General features: G+C 37.2%; 3 protein-coding genes across 3 annotated transcripts in view; 1 reads left to right on the plus strand and 2 right to left on the minus strand.

The window, feature by feature from the left end:
• Window positions 1–27,637, plus strand: part of LOC131397312 (zinc finger protein 208-like) — a 649,542-nt gene that overhangs the window by 472,168 nt on the left and 149,737 nt on the right.
• Window positions 8,704–27,637, minus strand: part of LOC131397936 (zinc finger protein 420-like) — a 58,372-nt gene continuing 39,438 nt past the window's right edge. The window contains 2 exon segments of the mRNA XM_058531039.1: window positions 8,704–9,251; window positions 9,254–9,598. Of these exon segments, the coding sequence (XP_058387022.1) occupies window positions 8,704–9,251; window positions 9,254–9,598 (893 nt within the window).
• LOC131397347 (KRAB domain-containing protein 5-like) lies at window positions 17,665–20,746 on the minus strand. The gene is made up of 3 exons (XM_058530147.1): window positions 20,684–20,746; window positions 18,291–18,417; window positions 17,665–17,774 (listed from the first exon to the last, which is right to left on the minus strand). The coding sequence occupies exons 1-3, from the start codon at window positions 20,696–20,698 to the stop codon at window positions 17,665–17,667; spliced, it is 252 nt and encodes an 83-aa protein (XP_058386130.1). The 5' UTR covers window positions 20,699–20,746.

Below are 27,637 nucleotides of genomic sequence, written 5' to 3' on the forward strand. Positions count from 1 at the left end.
TCCTTGCAGACTCTTCCTCTCAGACTGAAATAAACAATCGTCACTGGACTCCTTTATGCTGCCAGGACAGTGGGCCTGGTGTGATGGTCATGACAGCCAGGACCTGGATTGGAAGGAGACAGCCAGACCACTACATATGGGTTTGTGTTTCTGCGACCTCACCTCCCCTCAGAACTGCAATTATCTTTTCACTTTTAACTGCAATGAGGGGACAGGCTTGGGGAACTGAGCACATTTGTGAGAAACTTTTTCCTAGTTGTTTATTAGCAAGAACAATCACAACCTACTAATTATTTCCAAAGAGACCATTGCACTGTTTTGAGAGGCTCTTTCTTTTTTTGATCCTGGGGGCAGACAGGGTGCACACAGAGGCCCCAGGAAATACTGAGTTGGCACGGGAGGGACCTGCAATGAAGCTCATGTGTCTTGCTTAGTTCTCTGCTCCTCTGAGGCATTTTTATTTCCAAAGTGTATTCTTTCCTAAACTTCAGACTACTGAGTGTCAGCATCATTTCAGTTATGAGCAGACAAGCAGAACCAAAGCACCTGAGAAGGATTTTCAAAGCCAAACAGGAAAAGGAAGAACATAATGGTAAAAAACTTATATTATACATTATTGGATATATTAGTAGAATTCAATGCCAATCAATTTCGAAGTCTAGGTGATACAGAAATTTTGTAATAAAATATACCCATATCGATCCTCTCTCTAGTGGTTGTGGAAAGGCTAAGTTGAACAACATCCACAAAAAGATCGAATTTGTGTCTTTCCCAAAAGAATGCACCAGAATCAGAAGGTTTAACAGATTCTACAGTTCATTTAACTCTCACCTAAGTCAATGCTACTTTTTCAATTCAAGGACATTGAATGGTTACCTGCAGCCTTCACACTTCATTTTTGCCTAATTTTCATCGGTGTGAGGTGTATCCTCCTTCCTATGCAATTTTTGAGTGTATCTGAAATGCAATTCAAATTTCATAATATATATATATAAATACACAGATGAAGGAAATCAGAATATATCACCCAAAAATATGCTTCTTTGAAATAAAAATTATTTTTAGCTGAAGGCAATTAAGAAGCTATAAAGGCAGAAAAAGCTCCCCTCTTTCTGCCTAAAGACAAGACATAAACACTCTGTTTTCTGGAGACAGACTCTTAGCAGCCCAGAGATGGCACCAGAAGAAGCTGCAAACAAACCTTCTTAAACTAACTCTTATCTTAAGGACTATCTAGCTACCCCTCACCCCAACCCCTTGGTCTTGTCAATTCTTTAAAATAAATTGTTTGTCTAAAAGCTTTCTGCTCTGGTCACTTATTTGGCTCTTCCTTCTCTTGTGAAGACTCCCAAGTAAATGTCAGAATTTAATAAAATTTGTATTATTCTCTCCTGTTAATCTTTCTTAATTCAGTTTAATTCTTAGGCCCAGCCAGATACCCTAAGAGGAGTGAGGAAAAAATTCTCCCCCGCTACACGCAAACATTAAAATATTCTGAATTTGGTTCAATATTCACACAAATTTGTCATATCAGACTTACTGTCAAATTGCTTCCCTTAATCAATGATAATGAAGGTGACATCTTCATGCCAGTAGAAATAGATCTACTGCACTCCCTGAAACACAAATTGTGAGGTAATTATGGATAAAACAGCTTTATTGAAACATTCCCTGTTTATATACTTTGGTAGTTGAATGTCTGTCTCCTGCTATCACACACATCATGGACCATTTATTTGTGCAATGAGATTACTGAGGTGGTTCTGGGATATGAGATTGTGCACATCGTGACTGAAATTCTCATTGTGGGTGGATAATTGCTAAACTGTCATTGCAAATGGATATAAAGTGTAATATACCACTAACTATGTTCCCGTATATCTCCACCATTTGTGGGGCACTTTTCTCATCTGGTGCCCGTATGTTTCCCTAGGCACAGAGTAGCATAAGGACACAGAGAGACTTATCTCCACCCCCTTGCCCCACACTCCTGCATCCTCACAAGACATCAGCAAGACTCCCCTCACTTGATCAGACTTCACCCTTGGAAATTCCTCGCCACAGCACCTGTGCATATAGAGGTCCCCACCTAAGGCTGCACATGCGCACAGAGGACTTCTGGCACACACCACCCCTCTCAGGGCCAGCCCTGCAGTCACGTGTCCCTCCCTTCACCAGCCCAGGTCTCTGGACCACCAGCCTTGAATCCCATCTCCACCAAGCCCACATGCCTGACTTCACAGTTCAGGCAAGATAGGACCATAGCCTAAAACACAGAGCAGTCCTCCCTTTGACTTGTGTTTTACCTTCAGAGTTTTTGATGCCCTCCTCTGTTTCTGCCTTTTCCTAACGTCCAAACCTTCACACATGTGCACACAGGGAATCTTCAAGGACCTGAATACAGCACATCCAACAATGCAGATGACCCGAGAACAGATCGGGTATCAGGGACTGGCCAGCCAGAATCATACTGTGTAATATGAACACATAAGGTGCCCATATGTCCCACCTCTACAGTGGCCCTTCTGATGTCCCCAGAATCCTGCTTTATACTTCAGGAGTAACTTTTTGGGCACATAGCTCAGTGGCCCCAGATTTTGCATCCAACACAGTCCCTCTGGCTAAAAGGGGCTTGCAGAGACTAATAGAGAATAGTCAGTTTGGTTTCTGTTGAAAAGGACCAATTAGACCAAGAAACTGCCTCCCCAAAGCAGTTCCCACCACACTGTCCTGGACACCGTGCCTTCTCACACACCTGTGAACACACCACATGCTCAATAACATTGCTTTCATGAATGAATGAATGTTGCTTCCCAAATGCAGCCTTACTCAGACACCACTGCCTTCTCTGTCCCCTCTCAGTGTGTGCATAGTGAGCAGAGATGATCATCTTTCAAGAAGCTATTAGGTAACCATCACTGGGAACAAGCAATATTTGTGTTGAGATAGGAGCATGGGGTATATGGTGTTGTTGTTGCTTTCTCTAGTTCAAGACTGCTGGAAATGAGTTCTTGGGGCAGCAACTTCAGGCTTTGTTAAAAATGCAAATGAACAGGCCCTCATCTTGGACCTTGGGAGTCATAATGTCTCAATGTGGAGCCCCAGAATCCATTTTTAATGAGATCCTTGAGAGATTTGTATATACATGAAAGTCTGATGAGCAATGTTTAGCAAATTTGTTCTCACCCTTGACTTCCTGTTGGGATCCCTTGTGTGTTTTTCAGAACCACCATCTCCTGTGTCCAACCCTCAGAGATTCTGTCAATTCGTCTTTGGTAGGGCCCAGCACCAATTATGACTTAATAAAGTGGCCCAGGATCTTCTACTGTGAGACCAGGATCAAACACTGAGGATCGTGGGGACATTTCTGAGGACTGAGTACGGGGTCTGGACCATGGAGAAGCCTCCATGGGGAGAGATGTTCTGCCTAAGTTTTGGTAGCATAGGGTCAGTCTATCCCACATTCCCAATTATGTAGCTGAATTTGTAGGTGTCTCTAGGAGGCAAGGGCACTCAAAAATAGGGGAGGAGAAACTCACGTTTTGGTATTCATTATGATCTCCACGTGTGCACAGAATTTTCCCCGGCCCCAAAAAGCAATAAAAGTACAGAGAGATTATGCAGGCCCTCCCTGGCCATGGGGAGTCCTTGGGCTCTCCCTGTGAGTGTGATAGAAGATCACTGGAGCAGAAGGAGAATCTGTGGAGGATTTAAGAGCATCACAAGAGTCAGGAGGAGATGTCCCTCTGAGACAGCAAGAGAAATAAACCTAGGCTTCTCAAAAATCTTTTTCATTGAAGCAGAGCTTCCCGAACTGCATTTAAAGTCTGGCCTCCTCTTTGACCTTTGAACCTCTCACTTGTGTCATCTGCTTCATTCGTTCCCACCTACCTGGGTGTATGACTACTGGCTCCTATCTCTTCTCATCCCAGGGCTTTTTCTTTTGCTCCAAAAAGGAAACCAGGTCTGGCTTAGAGATAATGAGACCTGTTCATAAGAAAAAGGAATTGACTCTTGCTGAGGAGTCTCCATGTTCCAATCCAGTATTGTTCTCAAGAGACAGGACATTATAGAAGGTTACAGAGAGTTATTTCCACAAATGGTGTTTCTTGTTGGCCCCTTTAGAAAACTAAGAAAGCATTTTTAATTTGAAGATCCTTAACTCCACTTCCAAGTACTATTAAATCAAAAAGAAGGCATACAAATTAGAGTTTAAGATGTAGCCAACATATCAAGGCAATATTTTGTGCCATTGAATCTTTATAAGTATCCCTAATCTAGAGTGAAGGAGGCAGATCACCTCATGAAACAGGAAGCTTAATATCAAGCAACCTAAGTGCCGACCAAGGGATGAATGGATAAAGCAGATGTAGTATATATACACAATGGATTACTACTCAGCCGTAAGAAATATTGAAATCCAGCCATTTGTGACAACATGGATGGACATTGAGGGTATTATGCAAAGTTAAATGTCAGAAGGAGAAGATCAAATGCCATCTGATCTCACACATTAAGTAGTAGATAATAATAACAACAAACAAATACATGGAGACAGAGACTGCACTAGTGGTTACCAGAGGGGAAGAGGGCAGGGAGAAGGGTGAAAGGGATAATTAGGCACATGTGTTTGGTGATGGATTGTAATTAGTATTTGAGTGGTGAACATGAGAACATGATGTAATCTATGGGAAATAAGTGTAACGATGTACACCTGAACTTTATACAATGTTATAAACCAATGTTACCACGATAAAAATAAATAGAAAAAAAATATCAAGATGAAACATCATGAAGATTTTCTCCTTTACACCAACAAAACCCAAATTATTTCCTTAAAGCAAGGATCAGAAATTTAGTCATGTGAAGTACAAACTTCCAAAAGACATTGTATAAATGAAAGAAATTAAACTCTAGATGTGGATTATGAATTCTGAAGGAAGTTATCCTCACCCAAGGAGACCAGATTCCTGTAGTTCTCTAACATCGCATCTCTTTACAAATCCCACTGAGCAATGTCCAGGCATTCCCATTTCTCCTGAGAGAATTCTATGGCCTCACCCATGAATGACAACTGTCCCTGAAGTAAATAACACTTTGTCAAGCAGGCAGGAACAGAGTCCATAAGTTGACCAAAGATGAAAACATAGATTTAAGAGAACTGCTTCTGTTTTAGGTGAGTGACCTAAAATAAACAATTAGGTAATTTTAAACACAGTAATATTTCCTAAAATTTTTCCTAACTGAGGAAAGCAAATTACACAGACAAAAAAAAAAAAACCATCAATACAACACTTTAGGGAAGATAAAATATATAATTAAGGCATCAACAAAGGCATACATGTATTTGTGAGTGCTATACATCACATGTTGTATATGTGTATATCAGATGACAACCTCATGGTGAGTTTGAATTATATTTCTCAAATTTTAATGTGCACAGTAAACTGGAGTTCTTTTTGAACTGCAGTTCTGATTGAGAAGTTTTGGGATAGGGCCTGAGTTTCTGTATTTCTACCAAGCTCACTCCTGATGTGAATGCCTCAGGTGAAAGGCCACATTTTTTATAGCAAAAAGGTATAACCTGATGGGAAAAATTCATGGATGATTTTGACTCAGAGAGTCACATGGCATAGTAGCACATTCTTACATAATAGCAAAGATGGCAGAACAATCCTTTCTGAACATTTACTATACACTAGACTTTATTCTGTCAGAATTAATAAATGCATAAAACCACAAACAATCTACGAGAGCAATAATAATATTCTTTTGTAAAAATATTTGTCCAATATCCAGTTAATGGTAGAATCTGGGATTTAACCTAGTTTCTCTGACCTAGAATTTATCTAAAAGGAAGATACATACAAGGCCAATTTACAGAGTCAATCCTAAAAGTAAAATCACAGGAAACTCTCTAACTGAGAAGAGTAATAGACACAAGTTAAGAGGGTAGCAACACAGATTTGAACTAATAACTCACACTTTATGCACACATCCATATATTTAAGAAGTAACTATATACATGTTAAAAATGATATGTAGCAAAGTTTTAATATCATGGAAATTAACAAATATTTTCAATTCAATTAACTTATAAATTTGTGCATGAAACATTTTCTGTCTTTTAAAATTACTATGGACACAAACACACAAAATGACAAACTAATAGAAGAGCTATTATTTCTGAATATGTACTTCATTGACAATTTTTATTTTATCTACAATTTGTACTGAGTTATATTTTAGAAGTTTTCTTTTCTTTTTCTTTTTTTTCGTGAGGAAGATTGGCCCTGACCTAATATCTGTACCCATCTTCCTCTGTTTTGTATACGGGATGCTGCCTCAGCATGGCTTGATGAATGGTGATTATGTCTGCACCCAGGATCCGAATTGCGAACCTCAGGCTTGGAGCTCATGACCTTAACCACTACGCCACTGGGCTGGCCCCAATATTTTAGAATTTAAGGCTTTGGAGTATATATTAATTCTTGGAGTCTTATTTTCCTTTTCTAAAAATACAACAAAGCCATAAGAAGAGTATGTCTGACACGACTCTGGAATAAAATGGAAACTTATGGGACTTAAGCTTGACTGATGTAGAACATCCACTTGCAAAAGCCAATATCTCTAATAAACACAGGTGAGAGCCTTCATTTCACAAAGCAAACTTCAAGCAAAGACAAACTTAAAAGAAAGAGATGTTCCAAATTAAATGTCATGGTTTATGCACATCACTCACTGAATCTCCCCAAATCCTTATTAATAATTGGGAAAAAATATTAATGTTATAGAGGAGAATCTGGCAGAGAGCACCTGAACCAAGTGAATGAAGTTAACATCAGCTGTGATGGGACAAATGGATATCAGGAGCCTGAAGCACCAAAGGACACGTCATCACTCCTGTGTTATTCTTGGCAAACAAAAAAGAAAGTAAATCATAAATTGAATCTAATCATGAGAAAATGGCAGTTTATGCAAATGTTAAGCCACATATGGCTCCAGTGTCCTGTAAGCTGCAGTGCATTTTAAATAGTAAGTCTTTCTTTAGAATTCTAGAGAGCAAGGCTCTCTTCCTTTTTCAGAAATTTCTCAGTAATTCTGGACCACATATTCTTGTTTATTTGTGCATTTTCTTAATCCCAGTCTACAACAGAGCTAATGGACCATCCACATGGGACCTTAACATAAAACGTTTCTCCTTCACTGATATCCAAGTACCCAACCCCACCCCCAATGGAAACCTTGGATAAAATGACTCTCCCTTTTCACCTGTCAAATGAGAACCTTCTCAATAGATGCAGGGCATTAAGTCATGGTGAGAAATGTTCACGTCATATAGGAAGCCAGGATGGCAGAATGGAGAGAAGGATCTGGGATTTAGGAAAGAAGTATTCTAAGAAGCTAACCTTGACTGTCATAAGAAGAAAATGGAGGGAAAAGTAGTTGAAAACATTGTTAGGCAGGATCATCAGAAGGAAGTCCCTTCTGATGAGATGTTAGCATCTCTTCTCTACAACCTTAAATAAGGTGGGAGTGGTTAATGGTGGTGGTGCGATAACACTTCATTCATTACACATCAGTTTTAATATATTGAAAACAATTCAGTTTTATTAGTTAAAATATATTGTGTTCACACATAGTGTAAATGAAGCATTTTTAAAATCCACTGCATGATTCTTCGTCAAAATAGAGGTTACAAGCATTCAAGAAACACATTTGTTGATCTCATAGAATGATCTGAGAGTTGTGCTTTCTTTGATTCAAAAATGGAGGCTAATTACTTAGTAAACATGGATGTACATTAATTTGATGCCTTTTTAGGGAAATGTCAGCTATATTTTTTTCCTATGTCTGTGAAGATTTCTTTCAACCATGTCAATATTCATGACTACTATACATTGCTGTTATGAACACACACCAGAATTCTAATGATCTGCCATGTTTTTTATCTTCAAAGTGCAATTGGTGGACATATTTAAAGTTCATAATGTTTTTCTATCTTACTTTAATACAAAGAATAATGCCCTGAACATGTACCTAATGGAGACTTATGTCAATGAGATAAGTCAACCACAAACAGTGTCTCCATTTAGATTTGCTTCATACATTGTCCTTTACGGTGTCATTCATCTTCCATGGAAAAGTAGACGTGATGAATCCCAGCTAACACAGGAGGGTCTTTTATATCATTGAAGGAGCAAAAATCAACCACACGATTTCAAATACAAACTAGGAATAAAGAAATAGCATGAAATAATTGAGAGTTGAATTGCTTTTATCTGCTTTTCAAAAAACTACAATACTATCCATATAAAAAGATACACTAAAAATGACTATACCTGTCCAAACATCCATCTCCTTGACTCTGAAAAATATTAACAAATAAATTACCTAAGTTTTTAAAATTTGGATTCTCTAGAATAAATATTCTGATTTAGAGTAATATCTGAAAAGTGTTGTTGACTGGTTGCTTTTAACTATGAATTCTGATATTTATTTAGATGTGATTGTTGAAAAATACTTTCCCACGTTTTCTTACACCTTAAAAGTATTCTTTTCAAATATGAACATTCTGTTGTTTTCTAAACTGTATATTTTGGACAAAAGTATTTCCACATTTGTTACATTATAGGGTTTCTCTGCAGTATGCACTTCCTTATGTTTAGTAAGGCCATAGTTCTTGTGAGAGGCTTTTACACATTATTTACATTCACATGGTTTCTCTCCAATATGAAATCTCTGATGTCGAGTAAGGCTTGAGTAGTTGTTAAAGGTTTTGCCACATTCTTTACTTTTGTAAGGTTTCTCTCCAGTATGAATTCTCTGATGTTGAGTAAGTGTTGAGCCCTGGTTAAAGGCTTTACCACATTCTTCACATTTGTATGGTTTCTCTCCAGTGTGAGTTCTCTTATGTTGAGTAACGCTGTAACTCCATTTAAATTCTTTGCTACATTCTTTACATTTGTAAGGCTTCTCTCCATTATGAATTCTTTGATGATTAGTAAGGTTTAAGCACTGGTTAAAGGTTTCGCCACATTCTGTGCATTTGTAAGTTTTCTCTCCTCTATGAATTCTCTGATGTTTAACAAGGTTTGAGCAGTTGTTCAAGGCTTTGCCACATTCTTTACATTTGTAAGGGTTCTCTCCAGTATGAATTCTCTTATGTTTAATAAGGTTCGAGCAGTGACTAAAGGCTTTGCCACATTCTTGACATTTGTATGGTTTCTCTCCAGTATGAAATCTCTTTGTTGAGTAAGTTTTGAGCACTGGTTAAAGGCTTTGCCACATTCTTGACATTTGTAAGTTTTCTTTCCAGTATGAATTCTCTGATGTTTAGTAAGCTTTGAGCACTGGTTGAAGGCTTTGCCACATTCTTTACATTTGTATGGTTTCTCTTCAGTATGGATTTTCTTATGTCTATTTAGAGTTGATGAGTGACTACGGACCTTCCCACAATTATTACATTTGTAAGTTTCTTCCCCAGAATGAATACTCTGATGTTTAGTAAGATTTTCAGACTGATTAAAAGCCTTGCCACATTCACCACATTTGAAAGTCTTCTTTCCAATATGGAGCCTCTTGTGTGCAATAAGATCTGACAACAAACCATGGGTGTCATGAGAAGAAAAAGCTGAAAGATATCAAAAAAAATTATGCCACTTAGTACATTCAGTGAGTACACTTTACAGTTTTATATAAAATTTACAAAACTTTAGCTGTATTAAAACAAAAGAGGGCAGACTGAACTAAAATCAGTAGTGAAAGCAGACCTTATAAATGATATCATAGAAATAAACGTAATTATAAGAGGAAGTAATGAACAAGTATACACCAACGAATTGGACACCTGGAAAAATGTATAAATATCTATAAAGGTACATCCTATTTGGACTTTAGTATAAATAATTTTAAAATATAACAACAAGCTTATAAGCAGTAACTAGACAAAAACAATAATTTAAAAAATAAAACTCCCAACAAAGAAAAGACCTGGACCAAATGAATTCACTGGTTAATTCTAGCAAGATAGAAGTGGAGAATAACACCGCAAACAATGGAGAGTGCTGACTGAAGTGGAAGAGGCAGAAATACCTTTATGGAGAGAAAAAAGCCACTTTCGAGCTGCAGCACTTGATGGCCAGCTAGGCACATTCTTAAGGTACAAAACTTTCCCTGGAGGAGAAGGCATCTGCATGGGGGAGCATTGGCACAATAAGCACCTTTTGGACTCAGTACAACAGAGACAAGTGTCATAATATCCACCTTTGCTGGCTATCAACTACAACGTGGAATACTCCCAGAAAAGCTATCATATATGAGGAAAAAAAAAGGCCCACGTGCAAATTCACCCATTTCAGAAAGCAACCTAACATCACCAGGAGGAAATGTGCACACCCCTTTGGTGAAAAGAGACTCACTTGATAGTCTCTGGGTGCATGTCAGTGAGAGGTGAGCCCTCTGCAGGGTCTGAGAGGTTGGTGGCAGCCATTATAGTGACCTAGTCCAGGAGTTCTGAGGCTGATTTAATCCAGCTCAGCCAAGGCACCCTAGGGACTGGCCCCACAAAACAGCAACTTGTGGCCCCACATAGGTGGTGTGCCTGGAACCACAGCAGCCTAGTGAGTGGGCCTACCTCTGCAGGAGAGGGTATGTGTGAGGAGTGGTCCTGCATAGGTGGAATGCGTGGGGCCTCTGCTGTGGGGCAACTGGGTCAAGGCATGCACACAGAGTAGGACTGTGATGATGGGGTGTGTGGCCATGTGGGTCGGGCTTGTCGGCCACAGAAGACTTCTGCTTCTGAAACAGCCACATAGGGGATCTGTCCCACCGTCCAAAGCCTAAAGCAATTGGTGCTGCAATCCTAAGAAAGCTGACAACAGCCTTGCAGGCCAGAGGCCTACAGCAATTGTAATCCTGTGAGCCTATCAACCAGCCATGCTGAGGCCCTACTCACTTAGAAAAACTGCAACAGAAATGCCCTATCAGACCTTGCAGCCAATTGTGCTGAGGCTCCCCAAGTCCAAAAAATTGACTGAAGGGTCTATAGCAGCTACACCCAGCTGATCATTAGAACCAGCCAAGGGCATGGCCTAGCCTCCTCAGGCATCTGCAGCAAGAGCAAACCTGCTCTAACAGAAGGACACATGTAGCCCACACAGGGGACTTCCTTGGAACATTTGGAACTGGTGAGGAGAGGGAAGCACACTCCTGGGTCTCATAAGGAATTCCTTACATAAGGCCACCTCTCCAAGTTTGGGAGATATAGCTGAAATATCTAATACATAGATATAAGCACATAGAAAGAGGCAAAATGAGGAGAAAAAGGAATATGCTCCAAGTAAGGGAACAGGACAAAACCCCAGAAAAAGAATTAAATTAGATAGAGATAATCTACCTGACAAAGAGTACAAACTAAAATTCATAAGGATGCTCACTGATCTTGGGAGAAGAATGGATAAACTCAGTTATAACTTAAACAAAAATTTGGAGGACATAAAAAAGATCAAATCAGAAATGCAGAATACAATACTGGAAATGAAAAATTCACTAGAGGGACTCAGTAGCAGAGTAGATGACACAGAAGAATGGATCAATGAGCTGGATGAAAGAATAGAGGAAATCACTCAAGCTGAACTGATAAAAGAAAAAAGAATTAAAAAGAACTTGGACAGTCTAAGTGACCTCTGGAACAACACCAAGTGCACTAACATCCATGTCATAGGTGTCGCAGAAGGCGAAGAGAGAGACAAAGGGGCAGAGAATCTATTTAAAGAAATAATAGCTGAAAAATTTCCTAACCAAAGGAAGGAAACTGACATCTAGGCACAGGAAGCACAGAGAGAACCAAACAAAAGAAAACCAAAGAGCCCCACACCAAGACACATTATAATTAAAATGTCCAGAATTAAATATAAAGAGAGAATCCTAACAGATGCAGGAGAAATGCAACAAGTTTCATATAAAGAAACACATAAGGCTATCAGCTGACTTCTCAGAAGAAACCTTAGAGGCTATAAGGGAGTGGAAAAATATATTTAAAGTGCTTAAAGGAAAAACCTATAGCAAACAATACTCTACCAGCAAGGCTATCTTTCAGAACGGAAGGAGAGAAAGAGTTTGCCAGACAACCTTAAACTAAAGGAATTTATCACCAAGAAACAAGTCTTACAAGAAATGCTAAAGAGATGTATTTAAGTGGAAAAGAGAAGACCACAAATAGGAATAAGAAAATTATCAAAAAAACAATAATAATAAAATCACTGGTAAAGGCAAATATACAGTAAAGGTATCAGATCAACCACCTATGATGCTAATATGAAGGTCAAAAGAAAAAAGTACTAAAATTGTCTATTTCAATGCTAAGAGGGTAATGAATACACAAGAACAAAAAACGAGGTTAAATATCATACCAATAACAAAATGTGAGAGGAGAGGCGTGAAAGAGTAGAGCTTTTAGTAAGACGTCAGCCTAAAGAGACCATCAAAGTAATATAGATTGCTATACACATAGGTTATTATATAAGAACCACATGGTGATCACAAACCAGAAATCTATAATGAATACAAAAAAGAGAAAGGAATTCAAACATAATACTAAAAAAAGCCATAAAACCACAAGCAAAGAGAGCAAGAGAAGAAGAAAGGAACAGAGAAGACCTACGAAAACATCCAGAAAAAAGTAAGAAAATGGCATTAAGCACATTCTTAACAAAATGGTTACTTTAAATGTCAATGGACTAAATGCTCAAATCAAAAGGCATAAGGTTGCTGATTGGATAAAAAAACAAGACCCATATATATGATACATAAAAGAGGAACACTTCAGAGCTAAAGACACTCACAAACTGAAAGTGAAGGGATAGAAAAAGACACTCCATGCAAATTTCAATGAAAAGAAAGCTGGGTAGCAAAAATTTATAACAGATAAAATAGAATTTAAAACAAAAACTTTAAAAAGAGACCAAGACGGGCACCACATAATGATCAAGTGAAGAATCCAACAAGAGGATATAACACTTGTAAATATCTATGCACCCAACATAGGAGAAATAGACAGCAATGCAATAATAGGAGGGGACTTTAACACTCCACTTACACCAATGGCTAAATCATCCAAACAGAAGATGAATAAGGAAACATTGACCTTAAATGACACATTAGACCAGATGGAGTTAATAGATATACTGAACATTCCACCCAAAAACTGTAGAATACACATTATTCTCAAATGCACATGGAACATTCTCCAGGATAGGTCATTTTAGGCCACAAAAAAGTCTCAATAAAGTTAAGAAGTTTGAAATAATACCCCGTATCTTTCCTGAACATAATGGTATGAAACTAGAAATCAACTACAGGAAGAAAATCAGAAAAGTCATAAATATGTGGAGATCAAACAAAATGCTACTGAACAACGATTGGGTCAATGAGGAAATCAAAGGAGAAAACAAAAAATACCTGGAGACAAATGAAAACAAAAATATGACACGCCAAAAATTATGGGGTACAGCAAAAGTGGTTCCAAGATGGAAGTTTATAGCAATACATGCCTATCTTAACAAACAAGAAAAATCTCAAATAAACATTCTAATAGTGCACCTAAAGGAACTGGAAAAAGAAGAACGAAAAAGCCCAAAATCAGTAGAAGGAGAGAAATAATAAAAATCAGAGTAGAAATAAAGGAAATAGAGACTAAAGAAAAAAATCAATGAAACTAAGAGCTGGTTCTTTGAAAAGATAAACAAAATTGATAAACGTTTAGCTAGACTCACCAATCAAAAAAAAAGAGAAGGCTCAAATAAATAAAATTAGAAATGAAAGAGGAAAAATTACAACACATCTCAGAAATACAAAAGATTATTAGAAAATACTACAAAAAGCTATACACCAACTAATTGGATAATCTAGAAGAAATGGATACATTCTTAGAATCACACAACTTTCCAAAACTTTATCATGAAGAAATACAGAATTTGAACAGATCAATCACCAGTAAGGAGATCAAAACAGTAATCATAAACCTCACAAAAAATACAAGTACAGGACCAGACAACTTCCCTGGTAAATTCTACCAAACATTCAAAGAACGCTTAATACCTATCCTTCTCTAGCTCTTCCAAAAAATTGAAGAGGAGGGGAAGCTTCCTAACTCATTCTACAAAGCCAACATTACCCTGATACCAAAACCAGATAAGAACGACACAAAGAAAGAAAACTACAGGCCAATATCACTGATGAACATTAATGCAAAAATCCTCAACAAAATACTAGCAAATCAAATACAATACATTAAAAAGGTCAAACACCATGATGAAGTGAGATTTCTTCTAGGAATTCAGGTATGGTTCCACAGCCACAAATCAATCAATGTGATATACCAGATTAACAAAATGAAGGATAAAAATCACATGATCATCTCAATAGATGCAGAGAAAGCAATTGACAAGATACACTATCCATTTATGATAAAAACTCTGAGTAAATTGGGTATAGAAGGAAAGTACCTCAACATAATTAAGGCCATATATGACAAACATGCAGCTAATATAACTCTCAATGGTGAAAAACTGAAAGCTATCCCTCTAAGAACAGCAACCAGACAAGGATGCCCACTTTCACCACTCTGATTTAACATAGTATTTGAAGTCCTAGCCAGAGCAATCAGGCAAGAAAATGAAATAACAGGGATCCAAATTGGAAAGGAAGCAGTGAAACTCTCACTATTGGTAGTTGACTTGAGTTTATACATAGAAAACCCTAAAGAACACACCAAAATTTTTTTTAAAAATAATAAATGAATATGGTAATGTTGCAGGATACAAAATCAACATACAAAAATCAGTTGAATTTCTATACACTAACAACTAATTAGCAGAAAGAGAAATTAAGACTATAATCCCATTTACAATTGCAACAAAAATAATAAAATACCTAGGAATAAACTGAACCGAAGACGTGAAAGACTTGTACACTGAAAACTATAAAACACTCTTGAAAGAAATAGAAAAAGACACAAAGAAAGAGAAAGCTATTCTCTGTACTTGGATTGGAATAATTAACATAGTTAAAATGTCCATCCATACTTCCTAAAACAATCTCACACCCACTAGAATGACCCACTCTCAAATGAAGAAAAAACATCAAGTTTTGTTAAGAATGTTGAGAAATTGGAAGGCTTATGCACTCTTAGAGGAAATGTAAAATGGTGCAACCAATATGAACAGTACAGAGGTTTCTGAAAAAAATAAGAATAGAATGGCTATATGATCTAGCCATCCCACTGCTGGGTACCTATGCAACTAAAATTAAGAAGATCATCTACAAGAGATATTTGCACACCCATGTACATTACAGTATTATTTATCAAAGGCAATAATAGGTTGAAGTAACTTATATGTCCATGGATAAATGAATGGTTAAAGAAAATGTAGCATATACATATAGTAGGTTATCATTCAGCCCTAAAAACGATACGGATCTTTCATATAATATAAAGTGTCTTGTGGACACTATATTAAGTGAAATACATGTCACAAAGAGAGAGACTATATGATTCCACTTATGTGAGTAATCGAATGTAGTCAATCTCCTAGAAAAACAAGTGGAATGGCAGTTCCAGGGGATTGGGGTAGATGGAAATAAGGAAGCGGTTGTTTAATGGGTATTGAGACAGTTTTGCAAAATAAAAATTATCAGAGATCAGTGGCACCACAATGTGAATATACTTAACACTATTGGACTGTGCACTTAAAAAAAGATTAACATGGTAAATTTTACATCTTTTTTTATTATAATGAAAAAATTATAAATAATATCTAAAAGAGGTAGAGATATAAATATTTTTCAAAAATTACCCTCATTCAAAAAGTATTTCTCCTGCACAAAGAGAATATAAATTCATCATTAAATAGATGTGAATTTAAGACTATTTCCATGACTACTCACCTAGACAGAATAAGACAACCATGAATAATTAACCAAGAAAAGAAATAAACAAGATAAGTCATGAACATAGTTGGGGTAATAATTATACAGAAAAAGACATACATAATTATATTGGCAAGAGATATACGGTTGATTTATATTTGAAATCACTCCACGGTGACCTAGGTGTACTGAGCTGTCATCCACATTCATAATATATAGGTAAAAAACCTCAATTAATTAATTTTGAGAACGTACCATAAAAAGGAAGCACATTGTTATGGAATTGCAAAACAAGAATAAGAGAAAATTTATCCTCCAAATTCTGAAAACAATATAGATACACTATTAAAAAATAATCTTTCTATATAGCTATAATTTTCAACTGTGACTGTGCACCCTTGAAGAGCAAGAATTTTTAATCATTGGCATGTGTTGCATGGCACAAAAATATCACAGAAAATGTATTACCATTATTCATAAAAGCTCAAATGAAAAATTTGAATGAATAAGCATTGAAATGACACTAGAGAAATGTATTCTGTCATTAACATACTGCTGCTCTTCTCACACAAAATATAAAGGTTGTAATTCACCCTTTATAAGAAAAAAAAGCATTCACTTATAACTAAGGGAATAAAATGAAAGTTGCAAAATATGCAGAAAATTACTGATATATAAAATAAACCTTTGGGATTAAATTATACCATGATTCAGATACACATTGAGGAAAGTGGATGAAAAACCTAATCACTGCCTTTGCCTGAAGCAAACCTAAATTTATGAACCAAAGAATTTCATAGATATAGAGTTCCCACTGATTATCTAAATCACTTCTTTCCAAAGGTAGGCATTCAAGCATATTACATGAGAACTTTTGTATCTAAAATCAAAGAAGAATTTGACATAGAACTAACCAGAAGGTGAAAGGATATAGGATACAGTTCCAGGAAGCTTCATACTAAACAAGATATAATTATAAAATGATAGTTATTAAGAAATAAAATAACAATTCAGACGTTACTACATGATGGGCAATATTTTAAGCTCCCCCTTGGCATTAATTTATTTAAGAATTCTGTGAGGTAAATAGATACATTAAACTATTTTACCATTTAGGAAATGGGGCATACAGACTGGAAATTTCTGATGTTCATTCATACAAAGGAAAAGGAAATTTTAAGTGAAATAGAAGATTGTATTTTCTCACTTGGGGAGGTGCTGTGCCTGTAATGAAATGCATCTGAACTTTGTAGGGTCATGTTTAAAGTCTCCATAGGATTGGAAATTATACAGCAGAAAATATAGACATCTGTTTCCAGTGTTCTTGGGCTTTCTGCACTAAACCCCAATATCTCCACTACTCCAATCACGCACTTCTGACATGAAGTAAAACAGAACTTAAAAAATGGTTTAACATAGACTTCCTCAGAAGTGTACATAGATTTTCTCCAGGTCCCCAACACAATGGATGTCATGCAGGCCCTCATAGACCAAGGGGAGGACGTTGGCTCTCACTGTGAATGTGATGGATGAACACTGGAGCAGAAGGAGAATCCTTAGAAGATTTAAGACCATGATAAGAGCTGGGCAGGAGATGACCCTCTATGACAGCAACAGAAATAAACCTAGCCTTCTCACACATCATTTCCATTGAAGCAGATCTTCCTAAACCACATTTTAAGTTCTGGCCTCCTCCTTGACCTTTGCACCTCTCACCTGTGTCATCTGCCTCATTCATTCCCACCTACCTGGGTGTATGGCTATTGTCTCCTTTCTCCTCACATCCCAGGGAGCCATCTTTTGTTCCAAAAGGGTGATCAGGTCTGGCTTAGAGACAACAAGACCTGGTTATTAGATAAATAAACATGAGTTTTACCGGAGATTCTCCAATTTCCAATTAAGTATTGTGTCCACGTGAAAAGAGGGAACATTGTAGAATGTTAGGATAGTCTAGAAAATAATTTCACAAACACTGTTTCTGGACAACAACTTTGCTATACTAGGCAACAGTTAAAATATTCAGACCCTGAGTTCCACTTCCAAGTACTACTGAGTGAAAAGTAAGAGGTTAAAAATGGATCTTAAGATGGGAGCAACACTATTTTATAGAACTGAATTTATAGAACTACTTCTAATCTAGAGAAAAGGATGCAGATCCCCTCAAGAATGGGGAAGGTGAAAGTCATAACAAAACATCATGAAGACTTTCTTTTCTACACTAACAACACCCCAGGTTTTCCTTGAAAGCAGGGACATGAAAATCTATCATAGGAAGCAGAAGCTCCCAGAAAACATTCTACAGACAAAAGAATCAAAACTCTGAGAGTGGAGTATGAATTCTGGAAGGAAGTTATCCTCACCCAAGGAGACCAAGTTCCTGTAGTTCTCTAACATCACATCCCTATACAATTCCTGCTGAGTGTGGTCCAGGCATTCCCACTCCTCCTGAGAAAATTCTATGGCCACATCCTTGAAGGTCAACAGTCCCTGAAATTAAAAGCACACACATTTACCAAGTTGTCTCTGGGCAGAGTGCATAGCTTGATCCAATATGAAATGAGAGACTAAAAGGATCAGATTCTGACTTAGGAGAGTGACCTGAAATATGCAATTACATATTACAAAATATACAAAGTAACATTCTATAATATGGCCTCTAACCCTGAGGAAAGAGGATGACATATGATCCACAAAACCACAGTAGAGACTATACACCTGTGGTAGAAAAATTATAAAATTAAGGCATCAACACAGGCATATTCCTCTTTGAGGCTGAATTTATATCAGGCAGGATAAGTGGTGATTTTGTCTCACAGTGATGGCGAGTTAGAAATGTACTTCTCAAGTTTTAACTGTTTCTCAATGAACTGGAGATTTGTTAATTTGCAGATTCTGATTCAGGAGTTCTGGGGTGTGGCATGGGTTCCACATTTTTCATAATCTCATTTTTAACATATGATGGTAAAGCCTCTGGCACAAGGCCCACACACTGGAATAGCAAAGAGGTAGAACAAAAGGGGAAGAATCCGTGGTTGACTTTGAGCTGAAAGTGTTGTGGAAATTACAGGTTCTAACAGCACAGTAAGTGTGGTAAGAACAATCCTTTTTGAAAATGTACAATGTACTAGATATCATTCTAACAGTATGTTATGTATTATCACCGGAACCACAAAAATAATCTGAGAACAATAATATTATTCTTCCCCTTTTTGGAGAATGTATTGTCCAATATCCAGTAAACAGTAGAGCCTGGGTTTTACTAAAAGTTAATCTGAACTAGAACTTATCTAAAAAGAACACAGACCAATACACAGAGACAACCCTAATGTGTCTTTCTAGCAGCTTCTGTAACTGAGAAGAATAATAGAAACAAGTTAAGACAGAAACAAAAAAGAATGGATCACACAATGTTAACATTTTATGCACAAGGGCATGAATACAAATGGGAACTCTGGACACACTAAAAGTGACAGAGAAGAAAATTTTCATATCACTGAAATCAAGATTATTGTCAATTGTGTAAATCCTTTAAAAGTGTGTATTTTTTAAATGCACTAGGGATATGGAGACACAACGACATCAGTTAGAGCTATTGTTTCTGAGCCTTATTTCTTTCAAAATGTGTCATTTGTGTTGAGCTATATTTTAGAAATTTAACACATTTGAACACAAATTAATATGATTCTTATAAATTTCTTTGAAAATATAAAGAATTTTTAAAGAAGAGACTGTCCATGACATGGGTGTGAAATGAAATGGAATTTTACAGAACTGAGGCCCAAGTGATTGAAAACTCTCCTGCAAAAGCCAGTGTCTTCACTAAACAAAGGGGAGAACATTGTTTTTCCAAAGCAAACTGCAAACGATAGAAACTAAGAAGAAAAGGGACTTTCCAGATTAAACGTGATGGTTTATGACATCTCTTCATAAATCCCTCCAAGATCCTTATTAATGAAAAAGGGAAAAATGTTAACTGTATAAGGCAGAAATCTGGCAGAGAGCACCAGAACCAAGTGAAAATCAGGTGTAATGGGTCAAACTGATATCAGTTGACTGAAGCACACAAGACACATATTACTGCTATAATAGTATTGGAAAAAATAAATACGGAAATCATAATCTAAAGCTAAGGATGAAAAAACATCACTTTTTCTGCAAATTTCAATCCATGTGTACGTCTCATGTTCTGTAGCTCTAATGGTGAATTTAAATAGTCTTTCTTACCACTATACTGAGCAAGTTTCTTCTGATTACTTTTTTTGTTAAGAGCTTGGAGTTTTTCTGGGCCACTAATGCCACCGTGTTTCACAGAGCATTTTGTTAATACTGTTCTACAGAGCTGATGTTGCATCATTATGAAACCTAAAAGCTACATTCTCCCCTCCTTCACTAATACTTGACCATCGGAACAATCCCAGTAGGGATCTGGGATGTCAGCACCTTCCCATGTTGATCTGTCACAAAGGGAACAATTTCATTAGGTGAACATCATTAATTCATGGGGAGAATTCTTCATGCTGTATAGGGAGTTTAGATGCAAAGAATGGAGAAATCGTTCTGACACACAGGGGAGAAGTATTCTAAAGAGTTGATGCTGACTATCATAAGAATAAAAGGAAAAAATAAGTATTTAGAAACAATCTCAGTGGGCAGAGACAGCATAATTAGGGAACTAAAGGTTTGCAGGTTCTAAATCCATGGCATTTCAGGAGGAAAAGTGGACACAGCCTCTGACCTGGGACAGGACATTTACCTGAGAACCTGCCATTTCGTCCTCTTCCTCCTCCTGCTCTGGGTTGTTTTCTCAGGTGATATTATGTTGAGGAATCACATCTCCATCTTGAAAATCTGCCTTCAAAGTGTGAGCACAGCTCCTTCATCTGCTACCACCATACCCACAGGCAGAAGGACCTTGAAATGATGACAAGTACCCCACTTCCCATCCTTTGTCACAGGAGAGATTCAAGGATAATGACCTCCTACATGGAGACCAAACTGTAAGGTTTTCTATCCTGTCTTCACATGCTCTTCTCCTCAAACTGATGTCCAAAAATTATGCTACAGATGGAGAATGTGGGCTGCACTGACCTCCTCTTCTAAATCCACATATAGCACACCCTGTTACCTCCCCTTGAACACAACCCTGGACTCAACTCTCACAAATATACCCAGATGCCCTCCTGCTTAACCCTGGCCTCACCTTAGAATCACCTGGGTCCTTAATTAAAACAATACTGATGCTCCCATCCAAACACTGAAGGGGAGGCCACAGGTGATGTTATTTCTTAAAACTCCACATATGGTCCTAATGGAAAACCATATTGGAACCAATAAGGTAAGCATTTCTTGAGTTTTTAAGTGCATACAGATCCCTTGGGGATCAGGACCCACTCTAAGAAGTTATGAGTCTGCAGGTTTGCAGCGGAGCTCATGAAATGGCATCATGAACAAGTTCCCTGTTGCTGCTGATGTTGCTCCCCTGGACTGCTTTTCAGTAGCACTGAGCTGGAGATATCAAACAGCAAACCCGAGACAGCTGAGTTCTCTGAGGGTTTGGGGCAGGAATCTACAAAAGCACAGGATCCTTGGCCAGATTCTTAGTGGCTGAGCATTTCTTGGGATGGGTATGGCCACGTCATTACCTAGTGCTCATGCCTGGGCTGTAGAAGGGGTGGTGGGAATCATGTGGCAGCATCAAGGTTGTGTGAGGGGTCTGCCCTCAGAATTTTTCTGAAAGCTATCCTGAGTCCTCAGTTGTTTTTTTGTTTTTAATTTTTTGTTTATTGCAGTAATTCTTTTTGCCCCTTTCCTTCCCAGGGGCCATGTGGATTCACTGGACAATCTGTCTTGTGACTCCCGGTCCCAGTTTTTGTTTGAAATAAACCAAAAGTAGCAACGGAAGATGGATTAACAGTTTGGGGTAGGAATTGATAGAAACCCTTGAAAATGATACAGTAAATGCATATTTAATACACAAAGAAATTCATGATCTATGTTAGGTAATATAGATTGTAACTGAATTACCAGATCACAATTTTTTCCTCTGTTGCTTGTCTATGTTTCTGTGTTATATAAGTTTTAGTGTCACAGTTTGTTCTCCAGCCCCTTAGGTATGATATTTACTCAAATCTTTATAGTGCACTGACTAAGATAAATGTTAAAGAAAAAACGACACAATTTTTCAAATATTCTTTCAGAGCACTGAATCTTTTAAAACATCTCAAATACGTGTTTCATGCTACACATACCAATGTAATTTTTTAGAGACTGTATTTTAGAAGAGTTTTAGGATCACAGCAAAATTGACAGTAAGGACAAGAGATTTCCCATATACTCCCTGTTCCCACACATGCACAGCTTCCCGATTATCAACATCCCCCACCAGAGTGGTCCATTTGCTGCCATTGATGAATCTACATCAGCACATCCTAAATGCTTCAAAGTCCATAGTTTACCTCATGCTTCACTCTTATGTATGTACAATCTACAGGTTTGAACAAATGGAAATGACATGTATCCATCATTATAGTATCATATAGATTATTTTCATTGTCCTGAAAATCCCCTAGGCTCAAGCTATTCATCCCCACTCCTCCACCAACCCAGGCAACCACAGACCTTTTACTGTCTTATACATGTGCCTTTACCAGAATATTATGTAGTTGGGATCCTACATTATGTAGCCTTTTCAGATTGGCTTCTTTCACTTGGCAATATGCATTTAAAGATCCTCCATGTCTTTTCCTGGCTTGGTGGCTTACCCATTTTAGTGCCAAATAGTATTCCATTCCCAGAATAAATCGAGGAATATTGATCCATTCATCTACTGAAGAACACATTGGTTTCTTTCAAGTTCTGGCATTATGAATAAAGTTGCTATAAATGTACAGATGCAGGTTTTGCATGGACATAAGTGTTCAACTACTTTCAATAAATACCAAGGAGCACAATTGCTGGATTGTATGGTAAAAGTATGGTTAATGTTGTAGAAACTGCCGATCTGTCTTCCAAAGCAGCTTTATTATTTTGCCTTTGTACTAGCAGTGAATGAGAATTCCTGTTGCTTCACATACAATACAGCACTTTTATCGTTAGTGTTCCAGATTTTGGCCATTCTAAGAGACATGTAGTAGTATATCATTGTACTTTTAATTTGCACTCCACTGATGACATATGATGTGGGTCATCTTTTCATATGCTTAGTTGTTAAGTACCTATCTTCTTTGGTGTGGTGTCTGTTAAGTGTGTTGCCCATTTTTTATCGAGTTGTTTTCTTATTTTTTTTTCTTTCTACCCAATCTGCATTTATTTTATTTATTTTTCTAGTCTTTATATAGCAAGGACTTCCTGTATAATATTGGAAAGGAGTCGGGAAATGGGACATCCTTGCCTTGAACCTGAGCTGAGTGGGAAATCTTCAAATTTCTTACCATTAACTATGATGTGAGCTGTAAGTTTTTGTAGATTTTCTTCATCATCTTCAGGAAGCTCTTCTCTAGTCCTGGTTTACTGAGAATTTTTATCAAGAATGAGTTTGGGTTTGTCAAAAGCTCCTTTTGCATCTACTGATGTGATTATATGATTTTTATTCTTTAGGCTGTTGTGATGGGTACAACTAATTGATTTTTGACTGTTAAACCAGCCTTGCATACCTGGGATAAATCCTGCTTGGTCATGGTGTAGAAATCTTTTAAAACATTGTTGGATTTAATTCGCTAATATTTGTTGAGGGTTTTTGCATCTGAGTTCCTGAGAGATACTGGTCGGTAGTTTTTTTCATTAGTAATGTTTTTCTCTTGTCTGGGTTTGGATATTGTGTCTTTAGTAACAGATATATATTAGTGGAAATTCTTAGTCATTATTGTTTCCAATATTTTTCGTTCCTTTCTCTCTTTATTCTCCTTCTGGTCTATCCATTACGCATATGTCACACCTTTATTAGTTGTCCCACAATCCTTTGGATATTCTGTTCTGTTCTTATTTTTCTACCCCAATTTCTCTTTATTTTTTAGCTTTAGAGATTTCTATTGATATGTCTTCAAGCTGAGACATATTTTTCATCAGTCATGTCCAGTCTACCAATAAGCCCATCAATCACATTCAATCACATTCCTCGTTCTGTTACTTTTTTTTTTTTTTAGCTCTAGCATTTTTTTTTTTTGGTTCTTTACTAATATTTCCGTCTCTCTTCTTACATTGCCCATATGTTCTTGCATGCCCTTTACTTTATCCCTTAGAGCCTTTAGCATATTAATCATACTTGTTTTACATTCCTGGATAATATTTTTCCAAATTTTTCAGTTTTGCTGCCCTTCTGATTACTAATTCCATATTCACAAGGTTTTTCTCTTTTTCCATTTTACTATAGGCATTCAAGTGAAATCAGGCTGCTCCTTCAACACTTTGCTTAGACATTTCTTCAGCCAAAGATCCAATTTCACTGCTCACTAGGTGTACCCTGCACAAAACACTACGATCTGAACACAATTCAACAAAACTCTCTGCCACATTGTTATAATGATCACCTTTTCTCAAGTTTCCAGTAACATGTTTCTCATTTCTGTCTGAGACCGCATCCAAATGGCCTTTAGAGTCCATATTTCTACCCCATTCTGTCCATGACCATTTAGGTATTCTCTAAGAAGTTTGGGGTTCTCTTTACAGCTCTCTCCTTTTCCTTCTGACCTCTCACCAGCAACGCCTTTAATAGTCCTTTCATAGTGATGCAGGACTTTCCAGCTTGAACTTCCAAACTCTTTCAGAGACTATTCATGGTGCAATTCTGATAGCACTTCCACATTTTTATGTACCTTTACAAGTGTACCTGATGTCCCAGTATCAACTTTTGCCTTAGTTTTTGGGGGGGCTGCAAAAGCAAACTACCAGAGACTGGGTAGTTTATAAACAACAGAGAGTTTTTTTTCTCATAATGACAGAGGCTGGGAAGTCCAAGATCAAGACACCAGTAGGTTGTGTCTGGTGAGAGCCCACTTTCTGGTTCCCAGGAGGAGGCTTCTGGCTGTGTACTCAAATGATGGAATGGACAAAGGAGCTTTCCTGGGATACTTTCATGAGGGCACTATTTCAGTTTATGAGGTCTCTGCCCTCATGACCTAATCACCTCCCAAAAGTCCCATCTCTTAAATCATCAATATGGGAGTTAGCTTTCAACATATGAAAATTGGAGGGACAGAAATATTCACACCGTAGCAGGGACCAAAGAGAACATTAATTTTGCTATACTGCTGGAAGGTTTGAACATGTAAGTTTGCTTACATATTCTCAATAAACTTTAATTGGTAAGCAGAACTCTCAATTATGTCATGTTTTATCAGCTACTTTTACTGGCAGACACGTGATAACACTTCTTAAGCAGGGATACTAAGACTGGGCCTTCTGAATCGACAACAATCAGAATATCATCTACATGATGAACACTTTGGACATCAAATATAGAGGCACTCAGGCTAAATCATTGAACACCCACTGCTGGCAGATGTCAGGGTAGTTGGGCTCACTATCACCTCACTACCTGCAGTTCTCCCTAGTGGGGGTTACTCCCTCTAAAACTTATAAGGTATGGAAGTACGTCATGTAACATATCACTTCTTGCTGAAGATTCTTAAGGAGCAAAAACAGCAGGATGTTGAGTTCCTCTAAAGTGTTCTATCTCCATGGTTATGGTAACTTCCTTTTCCCATGTATACACATCCCAAATCTTATCCCTTGAATATGAGTTCTATTTTGCAAGGGAACACCAAGGATTTCAACATCTGAAGGAGTCAGGTGCTCTAGTAATATTACATCATATCCTGGCAAGTATGTAGGAGAATTCAAGGGGCTATGGGAGGATACCATGAGGAGCTGCTTAGCATAATAGAGATAATGCATTCTCTTTCGGCTCTTCATCCTAAGATTTCTGCTGCCTTTTTTTGTAGCTATCAGCATTTAGAGAGTGACTAGGATCAGGGGCTTCTCTGTTTCTGCCCATGAATGCAACCATGCCTAATCCTATAGTCTTTGGTTTTTCCAGACTCCCCTGTACCTCGTGTCCCCTCCATCCACGGCATCACATAGAACAGAAGAGTGACATGTGCACCTGTATACAACACGCTATAAATGTTTCAGTTACTCCCTTCTACAAAATTTCCAAGAATGTTTTGGCTTTTTATTTAATGTTGCTGAAGTCAGTGGAGAAGCAGAGGGAGGGATCAGGACACATCAAGGAAGAGAGTGACTGCACACAAATACCAGTGAGGCCACTTCTGTTTAGTTCCAAGCAGCTTATTGGCTATTTGCAGCTGAAATAATGACACCAAACATGACATTGCTTTTGTAGTACTATGGGATTGTTAAAGAATTCAGGAGGCAAGAAGAGTTAGGGGGAATGACCATGAGACTTGAAGGAAAAGTCAGATCCATGGATGAGGTGATGATAACCTCAGGGAATCAGTGAGAGGTAAGAGCAAATGAAAAGAAAGCTGAATACAACATTTTCAGAATAAATTTAACTTTTTAGCCATAATGGAAAAGCTTAATTGCTCACTATAATACAACAAATTGATTTGGTATGGTTTCTTAACATAAAATATAAGCTAAATAATATAAACTTATTGAAAGAAACAAAAGAGATCATATCTGTGGTTTAGAATAGAAAAATTCTCACAGAACAAAAGACTAACTATAGAGATGAAAATGACAAATTAAATAAATTAATTTAAAAACTAATCATCAGAAGAAGACACAGATGGAGAGACAGAGAAAGAAAAACTCATATCAAGCGTGTATAAAGAACTCCTACAAGTGAATACGAAGATAAACACAATAACAAAAATGGGAAAAATATACCAAAAGACAGTCCAAGGCAGAGGTTACCCAGTGACAATTAAATATGTCAAAAGATGCTTAACTTCTGTAATAATCAAGGAAATGCAACAAAACCAACACCTGGAATTATCCCACACCAACCAGAAAGCTAAAATACAAATGACAGGAATTATCAAGTGCTGACAAGAACGTGAATAAACCATAAATCTCTTTCATCACTGGTGAGTATGAGAATTCATACATACATTTTGAAAAATGTTTAGAAATATTTTGGAAAGATGATCAGATGCAAATTTATGACCCAACACTTCCACTTCTACTTATATACAAAACACTAATTCACAAATGTATCACCAAAATGAAATTTCTAGAACTCATATACCAGCACTATTCCTAATAGACACAAACTGAAAACCACTCACATGCGCATACACAGTGGAACAATTACATTAATAGTTAAATATTTATACAATTGATGCTACACAAAAATGGCAGTGCAGGATTCACAACAACACTCAACAGTATAGATATATATACACAAACAACATAAGGAATAGAAACACATACTGTTACTCCATTTATGTAAAATAAAAAACAGAAACAATTGATCTGTGTTGTTAGGTGTCAGAACAGTGGTTACCCCTAGGGGTAGTGATTGGGAGGGTGAACCAGGGGGCTGAGTGTTAACAGTTTTCTGTTTCTTTATCTAGGAGCTACGTGCAGAAGTGTATTCAGATTCCAAAGTTTCTGAAATTGGCTGTGTACTTATGACCTATGTACATGTTCATAGTTGTTTTTTAATAAATATAAATAATAATAATAATAAAAATAAGCCTAAGAAGGTAAATAGATTAGTGTTGTAATATCCATGTATTTTCAA

Source organism: Diceros bicornis, chromosome 34 (genome assembly GCF_020826845.1).
Source record: "Diceros bicornis minor isolate mBicDic1 chromosome 34, mDicBic1.mat.cur, whole genome shotgun sequence".
In the NCBI taxonomy this organism is placed as follows: Eukaryota; Metazoa; Chordata; class Mammalia; order Perissodactyla; family Rhinocerotidae; genus Diceros; species Diceros bicornis.